The following is a 17,378-nucleotide window of genomic DNA, read 5'->3' as shown; positions in this document are numbered from 1 at the left end:
TTTTTTTTTGTTCCTAGACTTGGTTCTGGTTTTATTTTTGGTACTGGGAGGGTAAACTCATTGGTTGGATTAGTTACAAATTTCATTCTTAAAATTTTCTCCTGACCTGAGAATCCTTTAAGTTGGTGTCTGAGCCTGGTGTCTGTACAGTAGTCAGGAAACAGAAACTGAGACTGTTTTGCTTGTGATGTGTTTTCACCATTTGGGAAATGGAGAAGAATGGCTAAACCAAGCAGCATATCAAAGGTGTCTGTTGCTGTAGCAAATCTGCTGCTGTTCAGAAATGGCAGATCTTGTGGGTCCTGTCCAGTTTTTTTTTTTTTTTTTTAACTACACTAAAGGAGGCAGAGTGGTGGTTGCCGCCCCCTTCTCTTTGTTGCTAGCTCTCGTTCTTTGTTCAGCCTAAAGGGGAAAGGAGGCCCCAGTCAGGGAGAATTTTGGTGAAGCTGGAATCTTACTTCTCCCAGGGAAGAGGGCTTGCTTTTTGCATTGTTGAAAGGAAGATTGCACTGATACTTTGGAAGTTTYCTCCCTGCAAATGATTGCATGTTTGCTTTTTATCAATATGTATTTTTTTTAATGTCAGGTAATTATAGTTTACTAGATATCTGCACCCCCAATTTCGCTATGATCCCTTGATTTTGGTACTCAGTGCTAGTGTCAACCTCTGTTAACTGAGTCCCTAAACAGCCGTAAAACTATACTAGTGAAGAGAGGGAAGAAACTGGGGAAGGGAGAAGTTTTGAGGTGACAGGATGATGATGACTTCTAAGCAGTTGTAATTAATATCTTGCTTGAATATGTAGACTACAATAAAAGCAATTACTAATAAGCTAGAGAAAGGAATATCTGTAGTAAGAGTGATTTAGAAAATGCTTTCTCTGTAACAGAGAAATTAACAGCGTTGGAATGTTTCTGAGGGGTTTTTTTTTCCCCCTACCAAAACCCATAGTTACTTTATGCTTCTTTCTAAATTTCTTTCTAGTAACTCTATTTCCAAGTGAACAGTTTAGACTTAATACATCTGGTAAATGTTTCTAATGCTAATTTGTGGTTCATTTGATAATTCTAAGTATTTTGCATTTGATAATCCTGAGAATTTTGTAGTGTGCTTTACCGGCAAAGTCTTGAATCAAAATGGGGGGAGTGTTTAAAGCCTTAAATAACCCAAAACTAAAAGTACAAATATACAACGAATATGCAATTCATGTGGCGGTGTATATTTAAGGATGTCATAACTGAAATAAATGACCACTTTTTTTTTTGTCATAGCTGTCCCTTCTTGCAGACTTTCACCCTGTTTCATCCAAAGTATTCACCAAGAAATATTGAAAAGTCCTGAAAGTATATATATGTATAATTTGAGATGCAATAAATTGCCTTACATGCTTTTTGTGGTAACTCAGTATGGTTGTCACCTAAATTACTTTTTCAAATTGTCTTGTTACTTATCAGGTCTTCTCAGTGTGTACTGCAATTAACATTTGCTGATTATCAATAGTTTTAATAGCCTTTACTTTGTACCCAGAACCAGTAAACTTATGGTAGAAGGAGCTTGACTTCACTTTCTGTAGTTTGTAATAGACTGGTCAGCCACATCCAGTTTGCAGAATTTCTGTTGTTGGTGATCATTTTCAGGTCAGGAATTTTATTTAAATTTGAGCCAATATGCTATGGGAAGAACTAAAAACATGCAAACTAAGATATTTTAGTTCTCTCATCTAAAAAGTTTTGAATAAATGTTCTGGTCATCTTAATATGTATGGTCATAGCTTAGTAATGAGTGTTTCTCACACTGAAAAGAACTGGCAAGATATTGTAGCTTTTATTTTAGGCTTCTACCATGTGTCTTCAGTTTGTTCCTATGGTCTCCCAGTATGTGACTTGGGTAGTTCTGTGGACCCTTCCAAAATAGGCATCTATTGTACAGCTGCCTGTAGTTATGAAGACAGGATCCCAAAGTTGTTTCCAAGCCTATGGTCCTGTACAGCAAAGCACAGTTTTATAGAATTGTGCAGTAGCTAGCATGGTTACAGTTAATGAGTATATTCAGTGCCAATGCACTAAGCAGTATTGTTTAGATTACTTGTGTCTTGCATAATTTAATGTGGRTGTTCAAAAGGCTCTACCTTCATAAAAATTTCAAGAGATCTGCATCAGAATGTGGTTGGTTCCACCCATAAAGACGAGACTAAACCTGTATTAGTAGGGTAGTGCGCTACTATTTTCAGACACTCTTTAAGTACTTCTAGTTTAAGTTCAGTTTATCTGCAGATGTAAACTTTATAAGTGAAGAGTATTTCATAGAAATTTGCTAATGATTTGTGCAGTGACTTCCAAACACTGTAGTGGTGTTAACCTCCCACTTGGGATTCAAGTGTCAGAACTTTGCTTGTCCTCAATAGCCTGCTTAATTTTAAAAACAAAACAACCCCCCCCTCCCCCAAGCCCTCGGAGGCCCATGCACTAGAATTAGGCCCATTTAGATAGCTTTTGGTTGAACTGATCAGGCATTGATGACCTTTTTCTAGACTGAATGTTTTAAATGAATTCATCCATTAGTGTTGCAGAAGTCAATCCAAGTGTAAGTATCACTACTAAGTTTTTCYTTTTTTTTAATATGGTTTCCATTCTAGTTGTCAAGTTTCTGCAGTTACATGCAGTTTATTTTATCTGTACCAAAGTTACAAAATAAAAATGATACTTAGTGTCATATCACACATCTTTGCTCAAACCCTACAAGTACAAGACTTGTTTTGTAACCAGTTGATGTAAAGGTGTTTTCATTTCTGTATAAATCTTAATGAAGAGAGAGAGACTGACATGCTTTTCAGGGACAAAGCTGCTTTTGTTAGTCTGTCTTACATCTATAAAGCAGGTAGCTGAAGTTTCTTCAAACATGTACCTTCTCCTATTTTTCTGTGTTTTAGGATATTGAACATCCACAGACCTTGCTGAATTCTCTAATGGAGAAGCAAGTGTCTAGCACTTATCTTCAAGAAATGAATTGTGTGAATTTATTTTTATTAATACTTGCTAATACTAGATAACTCCCTTCAGAGTTTAGGAGAGTAGCTGCCCTGAATAGAATTTACAATTGAAAAGTATTTTTTTTATTATTATTTTTTTAATGTATTTGAATCCGTACATGACAGTATGCATAACAAGTTAATGTGACTTACCATTCTGGTCATTTGCCATTGTAATGTTTTACAACGCATTGTGATCAGTGCAGGGCAGTAAATTAGCTCAAGAGTTGAACAGATGCGTGCTTTGTCGTCTTTAGTTAAGGTTTCCCAGCTTCTCAGAGATTATACTGTTACTTCTTAATGGGAACCATTTAGCTGATATTTTCACTGGTATAAAATAGAAAATTTTGGCCTTTGAAGTCCTGCTGTGAAAGATTAATAGATTTGCCTGCTTTTTGCATGTACTACTTTTTGCATTTGTTCCCTCCTCTTCCTGTTTCAGTTACATTCTTTTCTTTTGTACTGCTTATGTGCACTCACACTGGTGAGTGATGTGAGGTATGCTCATAACACTTTTGATTTTTACCCTGGTACTTGATACCAAAATTGTCAGTTCTCTCATGATAACTGCAATACTTGTGCACTTGGCCCTGCTGTATCCATTTCTCATATATACACACAGTCCAGCTGGAGTTAATCTGTCAATGGCTGCAGASGTTTTTTTGCTCCGGCAGTGGGGGAGGTGTTCTTTCATACCGCTGCATACATACATGCATATATGCACACACACACACATATACACACACCTGCAAGTGCAGGCTCTAGATCCACTTTGCTTTTTTTCCCAAAGTACTGAAGTAAGGCTGTAATTAATGTTAAGTATATGAAGAAGAGGTCTGTAGATTCAGGATCAGTGAATGAAGAAGTGGTTGTACCAGGAAGGGCACTTTCTCCCTTCCAGGGTAAAGGAGAAGGAGAGACTCCTGAGCACACCTCTACTTTTGTCGCAGGATGATGTCTCCGAGATGGGTCCCCCTCATGATGTGACATTGGCTGGAAATCAAGGGGCTAATGAAGAAAGAGGAACTTCTTGCATGCCTTCCCCCTCTGCCCCTGCCCTTCACACACACATCACAACAGTCCGTTGAAACTCAATGGGCTATTTGTCCACAAATTTGAACGTTTTGAAACTAATGRCAAAACCTTTTGTTTGCTTGTGATACTAAGACCTGAAAGATGCAAATGGTATTCCCTGTCACTAAAGTGTATAATACTGATATCTGTTGTTGGTAATTACAGTTGACTTCTAACAGGGAACGATCAATATGCTCCTGCCAGCTATTCGCCCACAGATGTTGTCTGATAAATAAGCTCCCGTTAATTTAACCAAACTGCCTATTCTTTTAAAAGTTCTCCTTTCTGGTAGAAATTATGGAAGTTAAACAATATGTTAAATCTATTGATGATTTTTTTTTGTTTGTTTTATTTTAGTACAAACTTAGTGTTGCGATTAGGCATTCTGCAGTCTATGATATAATGTAAATGATTTTTATTTTTTAATATATTTTGAATCTGTTTAATTGCTCTTAAAAGAAATGTTGCAAATATACTTGGGAAGCCTGTTAAGAGTGTTTTTTTATTATTATTATTTTTAACGTAAGGGCAAATAACAAATCTTTCTGTTTTTTCAAGATAAAAAATTATTTTGAATTTTCTGGTTTTATTTAYTTTTTATTATTAACATTTTGAGTAAAATGTCAGTGATATTGACTATACATGGTGTAGTGGTTAATACTGAAATGATGTGTTTTAAAAAAATATATATGATAAATGCATAGACTTCTGGTTGTGGTGGTGGTGTTAAGCCTAACATCAAAAATGCATTTTGTACTCTCTTGATCCTTTTGCTCTTAGCCTGGATGTGACAAAAGTGCAGGGTTGATCAGTGTTAAAATAAATATTTGCAAGACTCCTTAATAACTGACATGAAGTGCTAAACTTCCATTTAAATGCCTAAGTTAAGAGAAGGTCCAGGTTCTCCAAAGTTCTTAATGTAATAAAACAATGCTAAAACTCGCCCTTCCCCTCCCCCACACCCTGTTGTGATGGGATAGCTAAGAGCTAGGTGTGGAGAATTTGATTTTTTTTAGATATCTTCATTTCTTATCATGTTAGGTTATATCTGCTTTCCCAAGTATCCTTACTCTCCCTGTCACTTCAAAGATTAAAATTTAGATTTTGGAATGCTTTGAGATGTCTAATCCCACTGTAATGCTGCTTGCTTTTCTTGGTAGTTGATGATGCTACAGCAGCCTGGTTCGTTCCCTCCTTCTTCCTGAGCTAGAGCTCATTTGCAGAGGTGAAAGTAAAGCTGTTCTGCAGCATTGCTCCTTCTTACCTTTTACTACTAAAATTTGTAAAATAGTACCAGGTTGTAATAACACAAATGAAACAAAAGTAAAAATTTCAGGAAACCAAAGTTCATTAATCCTATCAGGAAAGTTGGTCAAATAGAAAAGAGCAACAAGAGCAGATGTGAACTTTGGAATTCTCAAAAGGAAACCCATTGACAGCTGAGAATACTTTTTAGGCTTCTTCATATTTCCAGAAACATGTGACCTGCTTGTTTGATTAAAAATGATTTTGTGTTTTGGGAATGTCAGCGATCAAAGTAGAGGGCAGGTGCCTTCTAGCAGTACCTGAGTTGAGGAAAAAACTTAGTAGCCCAAGATAGTAGCCATTCTTCTTTTCTTGAAAATCAGTGTCAAATTTGTCACTGTTGTGTGTGTAATAAACTGGATTACAAGGCTCTGTAAACCAATGTGGATCCCTAACAGCAGGTGGCTAAGGAATGTTTGTACAAGTGGTTACAGCGATGGGTCTGAAGACTTATGGACTTAGGAGCCTAACTGCTAGGATCAGTAGTTAGGGACAGACTGAGGATGGCATTTTCTTAAAATCATCTCTTACAAAACAGCAGATTTTACTACAGCCTCTGTTGTGGTATAATGGAACAGTTATGTCATCAGTAGTTTCTGCTCCCCGCTTCATTCCAGGTTTTTTTTCCTGTTATTTTRTCCTTTGGTTCTGGTACGCTATTTTCTTCATTCTTCATCTTGTGGGCATCTTTGCTCCTCCACTGCTCTCTGCTTGTGACTTAAAGGTCTTACCTTTGGCCTCTTTTTTTTTTTTTTCCTTCTGTTTCTGATGTACAGCCTTTTTATGGGCATCTTGCTTTTCCTTGTGGCTTTTTTTGAGATAGACAGTAGTCCATTAGCTCTTTCTGGAATCATCATACCTACTTGCTAGTCTTCTGGGGATGATTCTTTGAAATAGTGATGAAAAGTTGTTTCATATTATGAGTAGCTATTCATTTGTATAATATTTACAGGTGATATTGGAAACTATTACTATGGACAAGGGCATCCAATGAAACCTCATAGGATCCGAATGACTCACAACTTGCTGCTAAATTATGGCTTGTACAGAAAAATGGAAATTTATGTGAGTATAAATAATAGAATCTCCACTGAAACATTCTGTATCATTTTTAAAAGCTTCAACTATTCTCACACAAATAAGTGGAGAAATGTGGGCAGAAATGGGAAGTACTTGCATAGTATTAAGAAATACAGCCTCTGCTTTTTCCCTCCCTGACCCTCCTCCATTTAGAACTTAATATTTTTACAGAGAGCTCTTACTTAAAAGTGAAACAGTATTTTTTAACTGATGAGAGCTACAGATTGTTGTCCATATCTTGAAGTGAGGTAGAGCCCTAACAGAGACTTTAAACCAGTATATTTATGATAAGAGGGAGTGGGGAAAAACCTTATGGTAACTGCACAAAGAATTTAACCTGTTTTATACTAACGAGAGAGTAGCCCTTGCTTTATGCAAAACAGTACTAGTGGTTTCATTTTTCCCTCTTTGAAGCAGATTACATTTCTTTTAACTTCTGTATCTGTTTTAGCCAACTGTTAGCTGTTTTTGCAGCAGCACTCTGATTATTTTTATAACTTGCTCTTGTTATCAGCGACCCCACAAAGCTACTGCTGAAGAAATGACCAAGTACCATAGTGATGAATACATCAAATTTCTCCGATCAATAAGGCCTGACAACATGTCTGAGTACAGCAAGCAGATGCAGAGATGTAAGTGTCCATATTAGACTAAATCTACATTTGTGTATGTGCTTCCATGGTAACATTGGTTAAATATTCAGCAGTGTAAAGGTATGAACAGTGGAGTAACGATGATGCTGGAGTAGAGAAATATTGTAGCAAGAGTTACGTGTGCCTTTCTTTAGCTGCACTAACCTGTGAGCTTTTCCATTAAAAGAATCCATATTGGTAGAAATACTCTTTAGCCTTGTAGAAGGATTTTTCATCTGCCTTTCAGAGGGTGTATGTTGGAGGTGAAATAATACTTGCTCAAGGCTTAATGCACCAGATTAAACTTCAGTTGTGAACTGTTTGCAAAAGTCTTAAAAATCTTTTCCAGTGCAAAAATCTTTCTGGAAAAGAGAGAGTCTTTTTAAAAAACAGGAATGTCAGTATGTGAAAATGTGTTCAACTTGAGAAATGGAGTTTACTCATTTCTGTTGGAGAGAGATAGGAAAAGACAGTAAGTACATCATTCACTGCTCGCCTTTTCCATTAATTTCTTTCTTTAATTTTAGGAATAATTTCAACGTACCATTAGGAATATGGTTTAACAGCTATTACATACATTTAAAATGCACTATTCTATCCTCTTTGTGATGCTTTATTCTCAAAAAATTGTTTTTCCAAGCAATTGTGCTTTTAACACAGCCTATGTTAGTCAGCACATATTCCGAAGTTTAAAAAATGATCTAGTTAACTCTCTGTTAATGAGGAAATAAGGCTTCCTGTGGAAACTTTAAAAATACATGTGTATACTTTGAGGTCTTTGTAGATGATAAGCTTTCACCAGCAATTGAGTTTTGTCATTAGGAGTGTAGGCATGTTTACATTAGTTTCAGCGTTTAAAATTTAGCCTGATAAAAATGAAAAAAGTAATGAAAATACCAAATGAGTTATGCATCAGTATGAGTTATCCATGTGTATAACAATACTATTGGTATGGTGTTTTTGAGAAGTCATACCTTTCTTTCTCAGTTAATGTTGGAGAAGATTGTCCTGTATTTGATGGCCTGTTTGAGTTTTGTCAGCTGTCAACTGGAGGCTCTGTTGGTAAGTATAAGTTGTCTGCCAGATATTTAGTAGCTTTATTATGTTTATATCAGCAACTTAAAATGTTGATAGTGGTATTTAAAAGTGAAGCAAACATTGAGATTTTTTTTTTAAAGAAACATGAAGCTCATCAGTTACAGATTGCTGAATACCAGATATTGGTAAGTATCTCGGAACTCGTATGAGATCAGCTCTTTGATCAAGTGGGAGTTTTAATCGTTTTAAAATATAAGACACCACTTCCTGTTACAAATTTAAAGCCTTTCAGAGGTTTCTAACTGCATTTTCTTTCAATTTGTATGTGTGTTTATCTTTCTTACAGCTGGGGCGGTAAAATTAAACAGGCAACAGACTGACATGGCTGTTAACTGGGCTGGAGGACTTCATCATGCCAAGAAGTCAGAGGCATCTGGTTTCTGTTATGTCAATGATATTGTGCTTGCTATCCTTGAGTTACTGAAGTAAGTTCATAATGGGAACAAGATAAAAATTGTAGAAAGTGTCAAACTCGAGTATTTAAATGTTTGAAGATATGGATTGTAATTAAATACTTCAGAGTTTTCATAGCCCATGGTTAACTTGTAGCATGCCAGTTAATAAAACCCGTGTTCTGCCAAGTTTGGCATCAGGAAAAAGCCTAAGCTAAAATACAGGCAAGCTGGAAAAATAACTAAGAGGAGACAGGTTTGAAAGAGTGTGTGTTTTGTGGTTTTTTTTTTTTTTTTTTTTTTTTTTTTTTTTAAAGTATGTCGTCACATAGAGGGCAGTAAACTTCTGCATCTTGCTACTACAGGAGGCTGAGGGAGGCAGCAACAACAGGTTCAAAAAAGAGATTATATCTAATCATGGACAAGAGGTCCATAAATGGATATTAAAAGGATGAAGCAGAGATGCACCCTATAAAACCCCTGATGCAGTAATTGTAGAAGGTGGGGGAGCACAGGGATAAAGAACTTCAGAAAGTAGACAGGCTTTCATGCTTTCTGTAAACAGCATCTCATGCTGCTACGACGGGGACAGAATTCTGGGTTGGTTGGATTGCTAGTTTGACCCCTGAGGACAGTCGTCATGTTCTTTAGCTTTATGCATACTGCAAGGTGAAACTGAGAATTTTGCTAGGACACCTGTCTGTTTTAGTGGAATCTCAATGTGAGATTGGTTCAACATTAGAATGTGCTCTGTCAAATAAAAATTTAAAAATTGTGAGCGTATTATATGCAAACTTCATATGCTCCCACTTTCACAACTAAGGATATTATCACTGCTCAAAACTGTAGACCCATTTGTCTCAGTAAGCCAGTTTGCTTCCTCTTTGGTCTAGTAACAGTGGCTCAAAAGATAGGAATATTTAGGGAAGATGACACATTGAGCTTCCCTGGATTGTTATATGAACAATGCACCTTGTAACAAAATAAGATGTGCTCTTGTGCCTGCAAAGTAAAAAATGATGAGGGAAGAAGTAATGAAAAAGTATAATTAATTTCAAGCAGTACTGCATCAGTAAAATTTCAAATCATGAGTATTACTTGTACTGTTTAAGGGGATTATATACCTTCTAATAACACATCTAGCTGTTTTTATAAAAAATACTTTTAAGTATTTGATTGTTTTTGAATGAAATACCTCAGTCTTTGCTGGTGAGAGGAGAAAGCATCTCTAATCTGGAAGTGGTTTTGTTTGTTTGTTTGTTTGTTTTTTAAGATAGAAAATTGCTAAGGACACGTATATGATAATATTGAAACATCCCATTTAATCTACTGAATATATTCAGGGTCTGTCCCTGCGGTCTAACCAAAGCAATATGGTTTTGTGTGATCCAGTCTTGAATTTTGTGAGCTGCTTGTGGGTGAAGGAGGGAAACTTGCAAATAGCTCCAGATTATGTAACCGTCGGAAAATATCTTGTTGAGTTCTGGTCAAGAGAAAAATCTTAGCAGCACACTTGAAGTTTATGGCTGCTCAGACTTCATATTCTACAGTATAATGTAACAACATGATGAAAATGTGACTTCATTCTTTGCCTAACAGCATAGGATCTAAGGGATATCACTGTTCCCGGTTCTCCGGAGTTTCAGACAACTACTTTTTTAATACCTCTCAAATAGAAAATTATCTGAAAGTTGTAGTATTTAAGAAGGTATTAAGCAGTAGCATAATAATTTCATACTATTAGAAAATGTGATACACACAGAAATAAGAATATGATATCTTTACAAGTTGCAGAGATAAAGAAAGTTGTTAGAAAGTTAGGTATTAAAGTGGTAGTTCTTTGTGGGCTTATGGAATATGGGTTATGTCTGCTACTGGCACTATGGTAGTTGAAAAATTCTTGAGAAGCGTGCATTGTAAGAGGTGTTTTGGTGTAGAATGCCTCAGTAATTACTGAGGAGGCAGAAAGAAATGCCCTGTGCAGGGGCTAAATTCAGCAGATCTGAAGAACAAAGTGATGTGAACAGAAAAACAAGGTATAACTACTAATCAGTGAGACAACTGGGTTAAGTATAGAATACATTAAGTATTTAAATTACTTGATTTTGATGATAAATTTATTTTCTCCATTATCCAAACTGTACTGAGAATTCTAAGAGAATATGGGAACCTTAACCAAATTTATCAAAGTGATTGTAATCTGAGATTTTGCTTCTTTCTGTTAATTTTTTTTCTTGTTAGATGTCAGCGTATTAGGAACATAGAAGATAATGGTGATTTCTCTTACATGATTTTCTTTTTAGGTATCACCAAAGAGTGTTATATATTGATATTGATATCCATCATGGTGATGGTGTTGAAGAAGCATTTTATACCACAGATCGTGTCATGACAGTATCATTCCATAAGTACGGTGAATATTTTCCAGGCACAGGGGACCTTAGGGTAAGGTTAAATGTGAAATTTCATTAGGTAATAAATTCCCTTTTATTCTCTTCCTTGCAGATGTTGTTTTAGTACTTGTTACAATAGTTACATCCAGTAATAATATATCCCAATAAATTTTCAGAAAATGATGTGTTAATCTGGAGTGGTAGATTTATTGAGAAACCTTAGGACACTTGGAAGTAAATTATTCACTTCTACATGAGTTTAATCAACCCCCTGCCTTCTGGTTAGATTATCTGAAAGTTTAGTTCAAATATATAATTAATTTAGTTTACTCAGATTTTTGGAAACTTCTCTAGGAAGATGTTATACTATATAATAAAAGTCCCTGTGTTTGAGCTCTGCATGTATGGTGAAGAGTAGGTGTTTGGAGATGATATGATTTATTTCAAATCTTGGAATAACTTTATATGCTAGAGATTTAGKGGTAGCAAAGATTCACTTACAACTTGAATTTGTTCTGTTATATTTCCCTAGTAATACAGTTGGCCCCTTCTTGGAATATTTCTTATATTGTAATGTTAATGATTGCATTTTTATGATGCTCCCCCCTGAAGGGTGTCAGTGTGCCCCTCAGATGATGATGTACTAACCTGTGTAGCTAACTTGAGACAGGGAACAATGGGCTATGAAGAATTACCATTCGAGATGTCATAGAATCTCTGGCAAAGCTGAGAACGGAAACCAGTTTTCCTGGCTCTTCATGTTTATTTTAAGTAAGTTAGTCATTCCTCATGTTAGATTTTAGTCCATTAGAACAGAAAATTGTCCCACTTCACAACTTTACAGAATATTTCAAGTGTTAAGATTAATACATTCTTAGCTTCAAACTCTGACATGTAATCCCTTTGATCACAGGCACTCCCAAGATAAGTCACTCCCCTGATCGTGTTAGCAACTTTGTACGTTACGATTAGTTAWTTTTTTGAAAAATTATTAAACACTTCTAAAAAGCTGAAGACCTACTAAATGTGTTGGGAAGGAATTCACTGCTTTCCAGCTCTCTTTAAATTGATTTAAGAGATGTAAATATTTGTTTCTACCAATTTCCTCAGAAATGTGTGCTTGTGATACCCAGAGGATACTGCAGTAAATGAAAGTTGAACTCTAAGTCAGTGGGGTGCTAAGTGTTTATTTCAGTTTGGTTATTGAAGCTGAATATTATTTTGTTTGCTACATTTTGTTAAATTCCTTTCTAAATTGGTTTAGGTAAAAATTGGATTGGGGGTGGTTTTTATATGTGAGTGATTTAACTTTACTGGCCACAAGGTGGTACTGTTTTTTCAAACAAAAACCAACAGCTTAAACCAGGATGTTTATAATGACAAGCAGTTGTTGAATTTGGCTAGATTCTTTTTTTTTCTTTTTTTTTTTTTTTTGAGTTAGATATCTTGGCTTTTTAGAAACAGCACTTCCCGTTGACAGAGAAGTTTATGGACTCTTCACCTCGCCACACCCAGGACAAAGAAATTTAAAGATACACAGTTGAAATAAATAGAAGAATATTGCATGTTATTGGGATTTTTTTTTTTAGCATAGTGTCAGTGACAAACAGTACCTCAGACATGGTAACATTTATTTCATGCTGCTGTGTTTGCTCCTAGCTAGTATTTTGAAAGGAACTTTGTGTACAGACTTCAGCAGGTTTTATTGTGACACTTGCATTCCTGCAGAAAGATAACATTGGCTTTCTCTTATGTTCAGAGCTTACAAAGCTAATTGAACTAAAGGAGATCTAATGCTCTAGAAAGAGCTGGTGTTCGTGCTGGAGTCCAGTGTCATGCTGCTTGTTTCTGCTCAACTTGATCTGCTCTCCCTAGTTATTTACATCAACTTTAACAGTCAAATTTTTGTTATTGTCGGTGGGCTCCACTCAAGCTTCTTTCTGTAATTCTTTATGTAGTTAGTCTAGTTTGCTGTTCAGATTATGATCATATTTGCTTGATGCAGGAAGAAATCATTTCTTGGTTGGTAATTTTGTGATTGCAGCTCCATCACCTCATCTGATTTCCAGGGAGTTTGTCTAGTTCAGCTGCATTTGTCCATTTTCTGCTGAATGTATTGTGCAGCCTGAACATTTCCAGTATCCTTAGTAAGGTATTTGACTTTCTATGCATCTCGGACAATGACAGCACTGATCTTTTCTTCTTTACACCTACATAGGTCAGTTGAGACTCTAGTGCTAGATACAGAGACACAGGTTCTGTGACCTTTGAAGAACTGGCAACTACCAGGATGCTATACTGTTTCTTTAGTGTTTAGAACCCATACAAATATCRGTTACAAAAAGCATACACTGAGTAGCTCTAGCTGAGGAGCAAGTATTCTGTTTAATGGAAAATCATATGAACATTTGGCTTTGTAATGTTTCAGGCTGAGATGGACTTAGCAGGTTTTGCATTTGGAAAACAAGGCRCTGTTACCTCAGAATAACCAGTGTCTGAAAGCACAGATAGTTCAGTTTGGGAGGCTGGGAGATTCTGGATTATTGTCATGCTCCAAATCAGACAGAGATGGGAGTTTAGCAGAGGTCTTCAGTGTCGCTAATTCTACTATCCTGTAAAATATTAACACTTTGCTGAAAGAGAAAAATGTCAGCCTTTAATACTGTGCTCATACTGCATTGGGGCACTCCACCCTGCTTCCCTTCCCCCCAAAAAAAAGGAAAGAAAAGAAAGATTGTTGCTGGAAATGATAAATTACTGCTTCATTCACTGCTGAAGAGGCTTTTTTTTAAAAAAGGGGGAAAAGTCTGTGACTATTTCAATAGCTAGTGCAAGAAGTTTAGTATTTGTATTGCTGGGTCATCCTGCTGGGAACTTGTACTTTTTCAAGGATGTTGGGCCTGAAGTGTGCCCTTTCTGCAGAGTTGCTGTTTGATAGTAGGTTAAAGCCAAACTGAACGGATTGGGTCTTCCCCACTGCTCCTTTATTAGTGGCAGACAACTGCACTGTGAACTGGATCAGTTTCTTTTTCTCACTTGGTGATGAGCCAAAGGGAGGAAGTGGGAAGGTGTGGCATTAAAACAGAAGTGGAGGAAGTCAGGGTTAATTCAGTAATTTACAAAGATTTTTTTCTTCTAATGCATATGTTGTCCAGGAAAGCCAGTAAGATAGACTGCTATGGTTCCTGCCTTGTCACCTGACGGATCTGGGAATAATCTGCAAGTTCAGTTTTCTGTTTTAAAAGTCTCAGTTTCTCTAAGGGCATCTGGAAGTGACCTCTGTTTGATTGTTTCTTCTCTCCCTTTTGCTGCAACCAGTCCTTCATCTAGTATTTGGAGGGGAGAATAGTTTTAAAGACCCTCATAAATCTAAGTCTTCTGTACAGTATCGAAAACATACATCTCACCTTGCTCTTATCAGTTTCTGCTTGGTTTTGCTCACCTACTTTTTGGGCTAAACCGATTAATTGTGTTTTGTCTTAAATCTTTGAATTCAAAAATCAAATGTACTTTCTGCAAATTAGTGTTGGCATACAATTATACTTCAAAATGATTTTATGGGAGAATGGAAATCAAGTAAGGTACTTTCCATCCTTTCCCCTCATGGACATGAATAATGATGCAGAATAGCTCAGCAGAATTTTATAGACTCTTTTCCATGATATTGTTATGTATGTCTACATTTGTAATAATGCATTTGTCATCTTTGCTTACAGGACATTGGTGCTGGAAAAGGCAAATACTATGCTGTCAATTTTCCAATGAGGGATGGTATAGATGATGAATCATATGGACAGATATTTAAACCAGTGAGTGTTTTGGTGTTTTTTTTTTTTTTTTTCCCCCTCTCTGGAAAAATACTGGTTTCATTTTGTGGCTGAATTAATGACTTGCTGTTTTATATTATAGATTATATCCAAAGTAATGGAGATGTACCAGCCTAGTGCTGTGGTATTACAGTGTGGAGCAGATTCATTATCTGGTGACAGACTGGGATGCTTTAATCTTACTGTTAAAGGTAAGCAGAAAAAATACATTTATGCTTTTTATCTGTAACTTTTTATTTGAGGAAAAACCTCTGATCATTGCTATGATTAATCACCTCTTTTTTTGCTGTACAGGGAYAGCCAAAAGAAATTCAGAGGTTGCTTCTTTTCTTTCTGTCATCTAAAAAATTAAGGAGTTTGCTTTTCCATGTTCTTCATAGCCACTCAGATGACTTGCTTTCTTGTATGCTCAGGTTTTCCATAGTTTTAAGCAATGTTCTGGAATGTCAGGATGACAACAGTAGTCCTGCTGCAGCATTTACTGTGATGGATAAATAGTAAAATTAAGGGGCCACTTAGTGGGACCACAGATATGTAAATATCAGACACCTTGTTGGGCATAAACAGCTAGTACTGAAATGAGAATACTGATTGCATTGTTAAATTTGTACTGGTGTTTGTTAAACTGAGCCTTATGTTAATATTCATTTTTATTAACTTTTGTAGAAGTTGATTGATTTTACTTTTAATCACATTTTTACGCAAAAGGATGATTCTCAAAATTGGGAAGAGGTGTTAATTCAGCAAACAATGTATGTTGGACTGTTGCTAAACCATGAATCCAATTTGTCTGAATCATTCATTTTTCTGTTTTGTTTTGTGCTTTTTTTTTTTTTAATGAGGCAATTAAGAGTTTTGTAGGCAAAGAGATGAAGTATGGTATCTGTTAGGTGTTTCAGGGTTCTTTTCCTGTTTTGCAAAGCTACTTCAGGTGGCAAAGCTACTTCAGGATACAGTTCAGGTTTTTTTTTTGTCTTACATATTTTGGAAATGGAGAGCTTCTGCCTCCTACAAATGTCTTTCAGTATGCTGTATCTCCCTGAACTATGTGCTATCTTGGCACGCTTTAAGCAGGGCTTAACAACCTCTAATATAGGTTCAAATGTGGAAGCAGGAAGGATCAACTACTGATGAGCTATTTTTGCTTCTTCCCACTTTGCATTTAACTGATAAACTGTCCCTAGATTTGTTACTGTATATTGATATCTGTTATAAAAAGACAAAAAGCTAAACACTGTAAGAGAATTTCAGAACTACTATTATGGGAGACTATCATACAAAATCTCTGAAGACTTCTGTGGCAGATAATGTTCTGTGTATTTTCTACATTTCTTATTTGTAGATCTTGACTTCTTGTGAGTAGTGCTTAACTTTAAGGGGAAATGATTCTGTTTTGCTTGAATTCATTTGTTTCTCCCTTGATTTAAGTATGACTAYATATGACTGATGAAGTATTTCATTATACAGAAAACATTTTCATTATATAGAAATCACATTTTCCTCTTAAATATTTTACATATGTTTTCAAATCTTTTTGTTTGTGACAGGTCATGCTAAGTGTGTGGAAGTTGTCAAGACTTTTAACTTGCCATTGCTGATGTTAGGAGGAGGAGGATATACTATTCGTAACGTTGCTCGATGTTGGACATACGAAACTGCTGTTGCCTTAGACTGTGAAATTCCTAATGGTAAACACTAATCCTCAAATTGATGTTTTTATTAAGAAATAGTCATGGGAGGATTTAAGTCAACTGGCAGCAAATAGTTTTTATTTAAGCCTTAGCAAAGTTTTAAATGATTGGAACACTTTTTGTAAAATTCAAAGCATGTAAAATTTACAGAACCTTGTTAATAACTGATTTTAATATGAATACTATCAATACTGTGGAATATATACTGTGTTTTCCTTGTTACTTGAAATCATGGAGTTGACCTGTGTAAGTCAGGTACCGCAGACTTGGTATTCATAAGAAATGAGTGAGTATGCAAGTGTCCATTTCACATAGTAAAACATAACTGTTTCTTCATGCCATCTTTGATCTAAAAGTAACCCTGAAAATATACTGATTTCAACTCTTCCATTCTTCTCAGTTTTGGCTATGCAGGCTCTCCTAAAAAACTTAAAGCCAAAAAAATAATAGTAAAGTTCTTTCAAATATTTAAATAGTGAAGTGATTTCTCTGAGGAAGATCCCTGAAGRTTCTGCACTCCTTTATTTCTGGCCAAATGTACTTCTAGCTGTATTTTTGGAATGCTTTGCTATAAAACTGGTATTTGGACTAGTTTGTTGCATCAGTCATTGGTGGTTTTCATCTTGGACTGCAACATTTACTGATAACAACCTTTTGCTTTTCATGTATCTCTTGCTAGATACAGGTCATTGCTGTCTGACTGCAGTGGAATTCTGCTTGTCAGTGACAGCAGAATATTTGGACACTGCCTTTCAAGAAGCATATTTTACATCCTACCTCATAATATATATTCTTTGTTAGCCAAACCATTTGAAGAGACAGTAGTATTTCCTTATCTTGAGTTTTTTTTTTTTTTT

The 17,378-nt window shown here is 35.8% G+C and overlaps 1 protein-coding gene across 1 annotated transcript in view; it reads left to right on the top strand.

The window, feature by feature from the left end:
* The window catches only part of LOC112976987 (histone deacetylase 2), a 25,415-nt gene that overhangs the window by 1,055 nt on the left and 6,982 nt on the right, over positions 1-17,378 (top strand). Inside the window, exons 2-9 of the mRNA XM_026088804.1 lie at positions 6,361-6,473; positions 7,003-7,120; positions 8,108-8,182; positions 8,505-8,643; positions 10,914-11,055; positions 14,720-14,812; positions 14,913-15,021; positions 16,378-16,518. Of these exons, the coding sequence (XP_025944589.1) occupies positions 6,361-6,473; positions 7,003-7,120; positions 8,108-8,182; positions 8,505-8,643; positions 10,914-11,055; positions 14,720-14,812; positions 14,913-15,021; positions 16,378-16,518 (930 nt within the window). The remainder of the gene's footprint in view (positions 1-6,360; positions 6,474-7,002; positions 7,121-8,107; positions 8,183-8,504; positions 8,644-10,913; positions 11,056-14,719; positions 14,813-14,912; positions 15,022-16,377; positions 16,519-17,378) is intronic.

The sequence above is a fragment of the Apteryx rowi genome, unplaced genomic scaffold, assembly GCF_003343035.1.
Source record: "Apteryx rowi isolate R43461 unplaced genomic scaffold, aptRow1 scaffold_785, whole genome shotgun sequence".
NCBI lineage: Eukaryota > Metazoa > Chordata > Aves > Apterygiformes > Apterygidae > Apteryx > Apteryx rowi.
The sequence above is the reverse complement of the archived record's forward strand: the minus strand, read 5'-3'. Positions and strand labels throughout refer to the sequence as shown.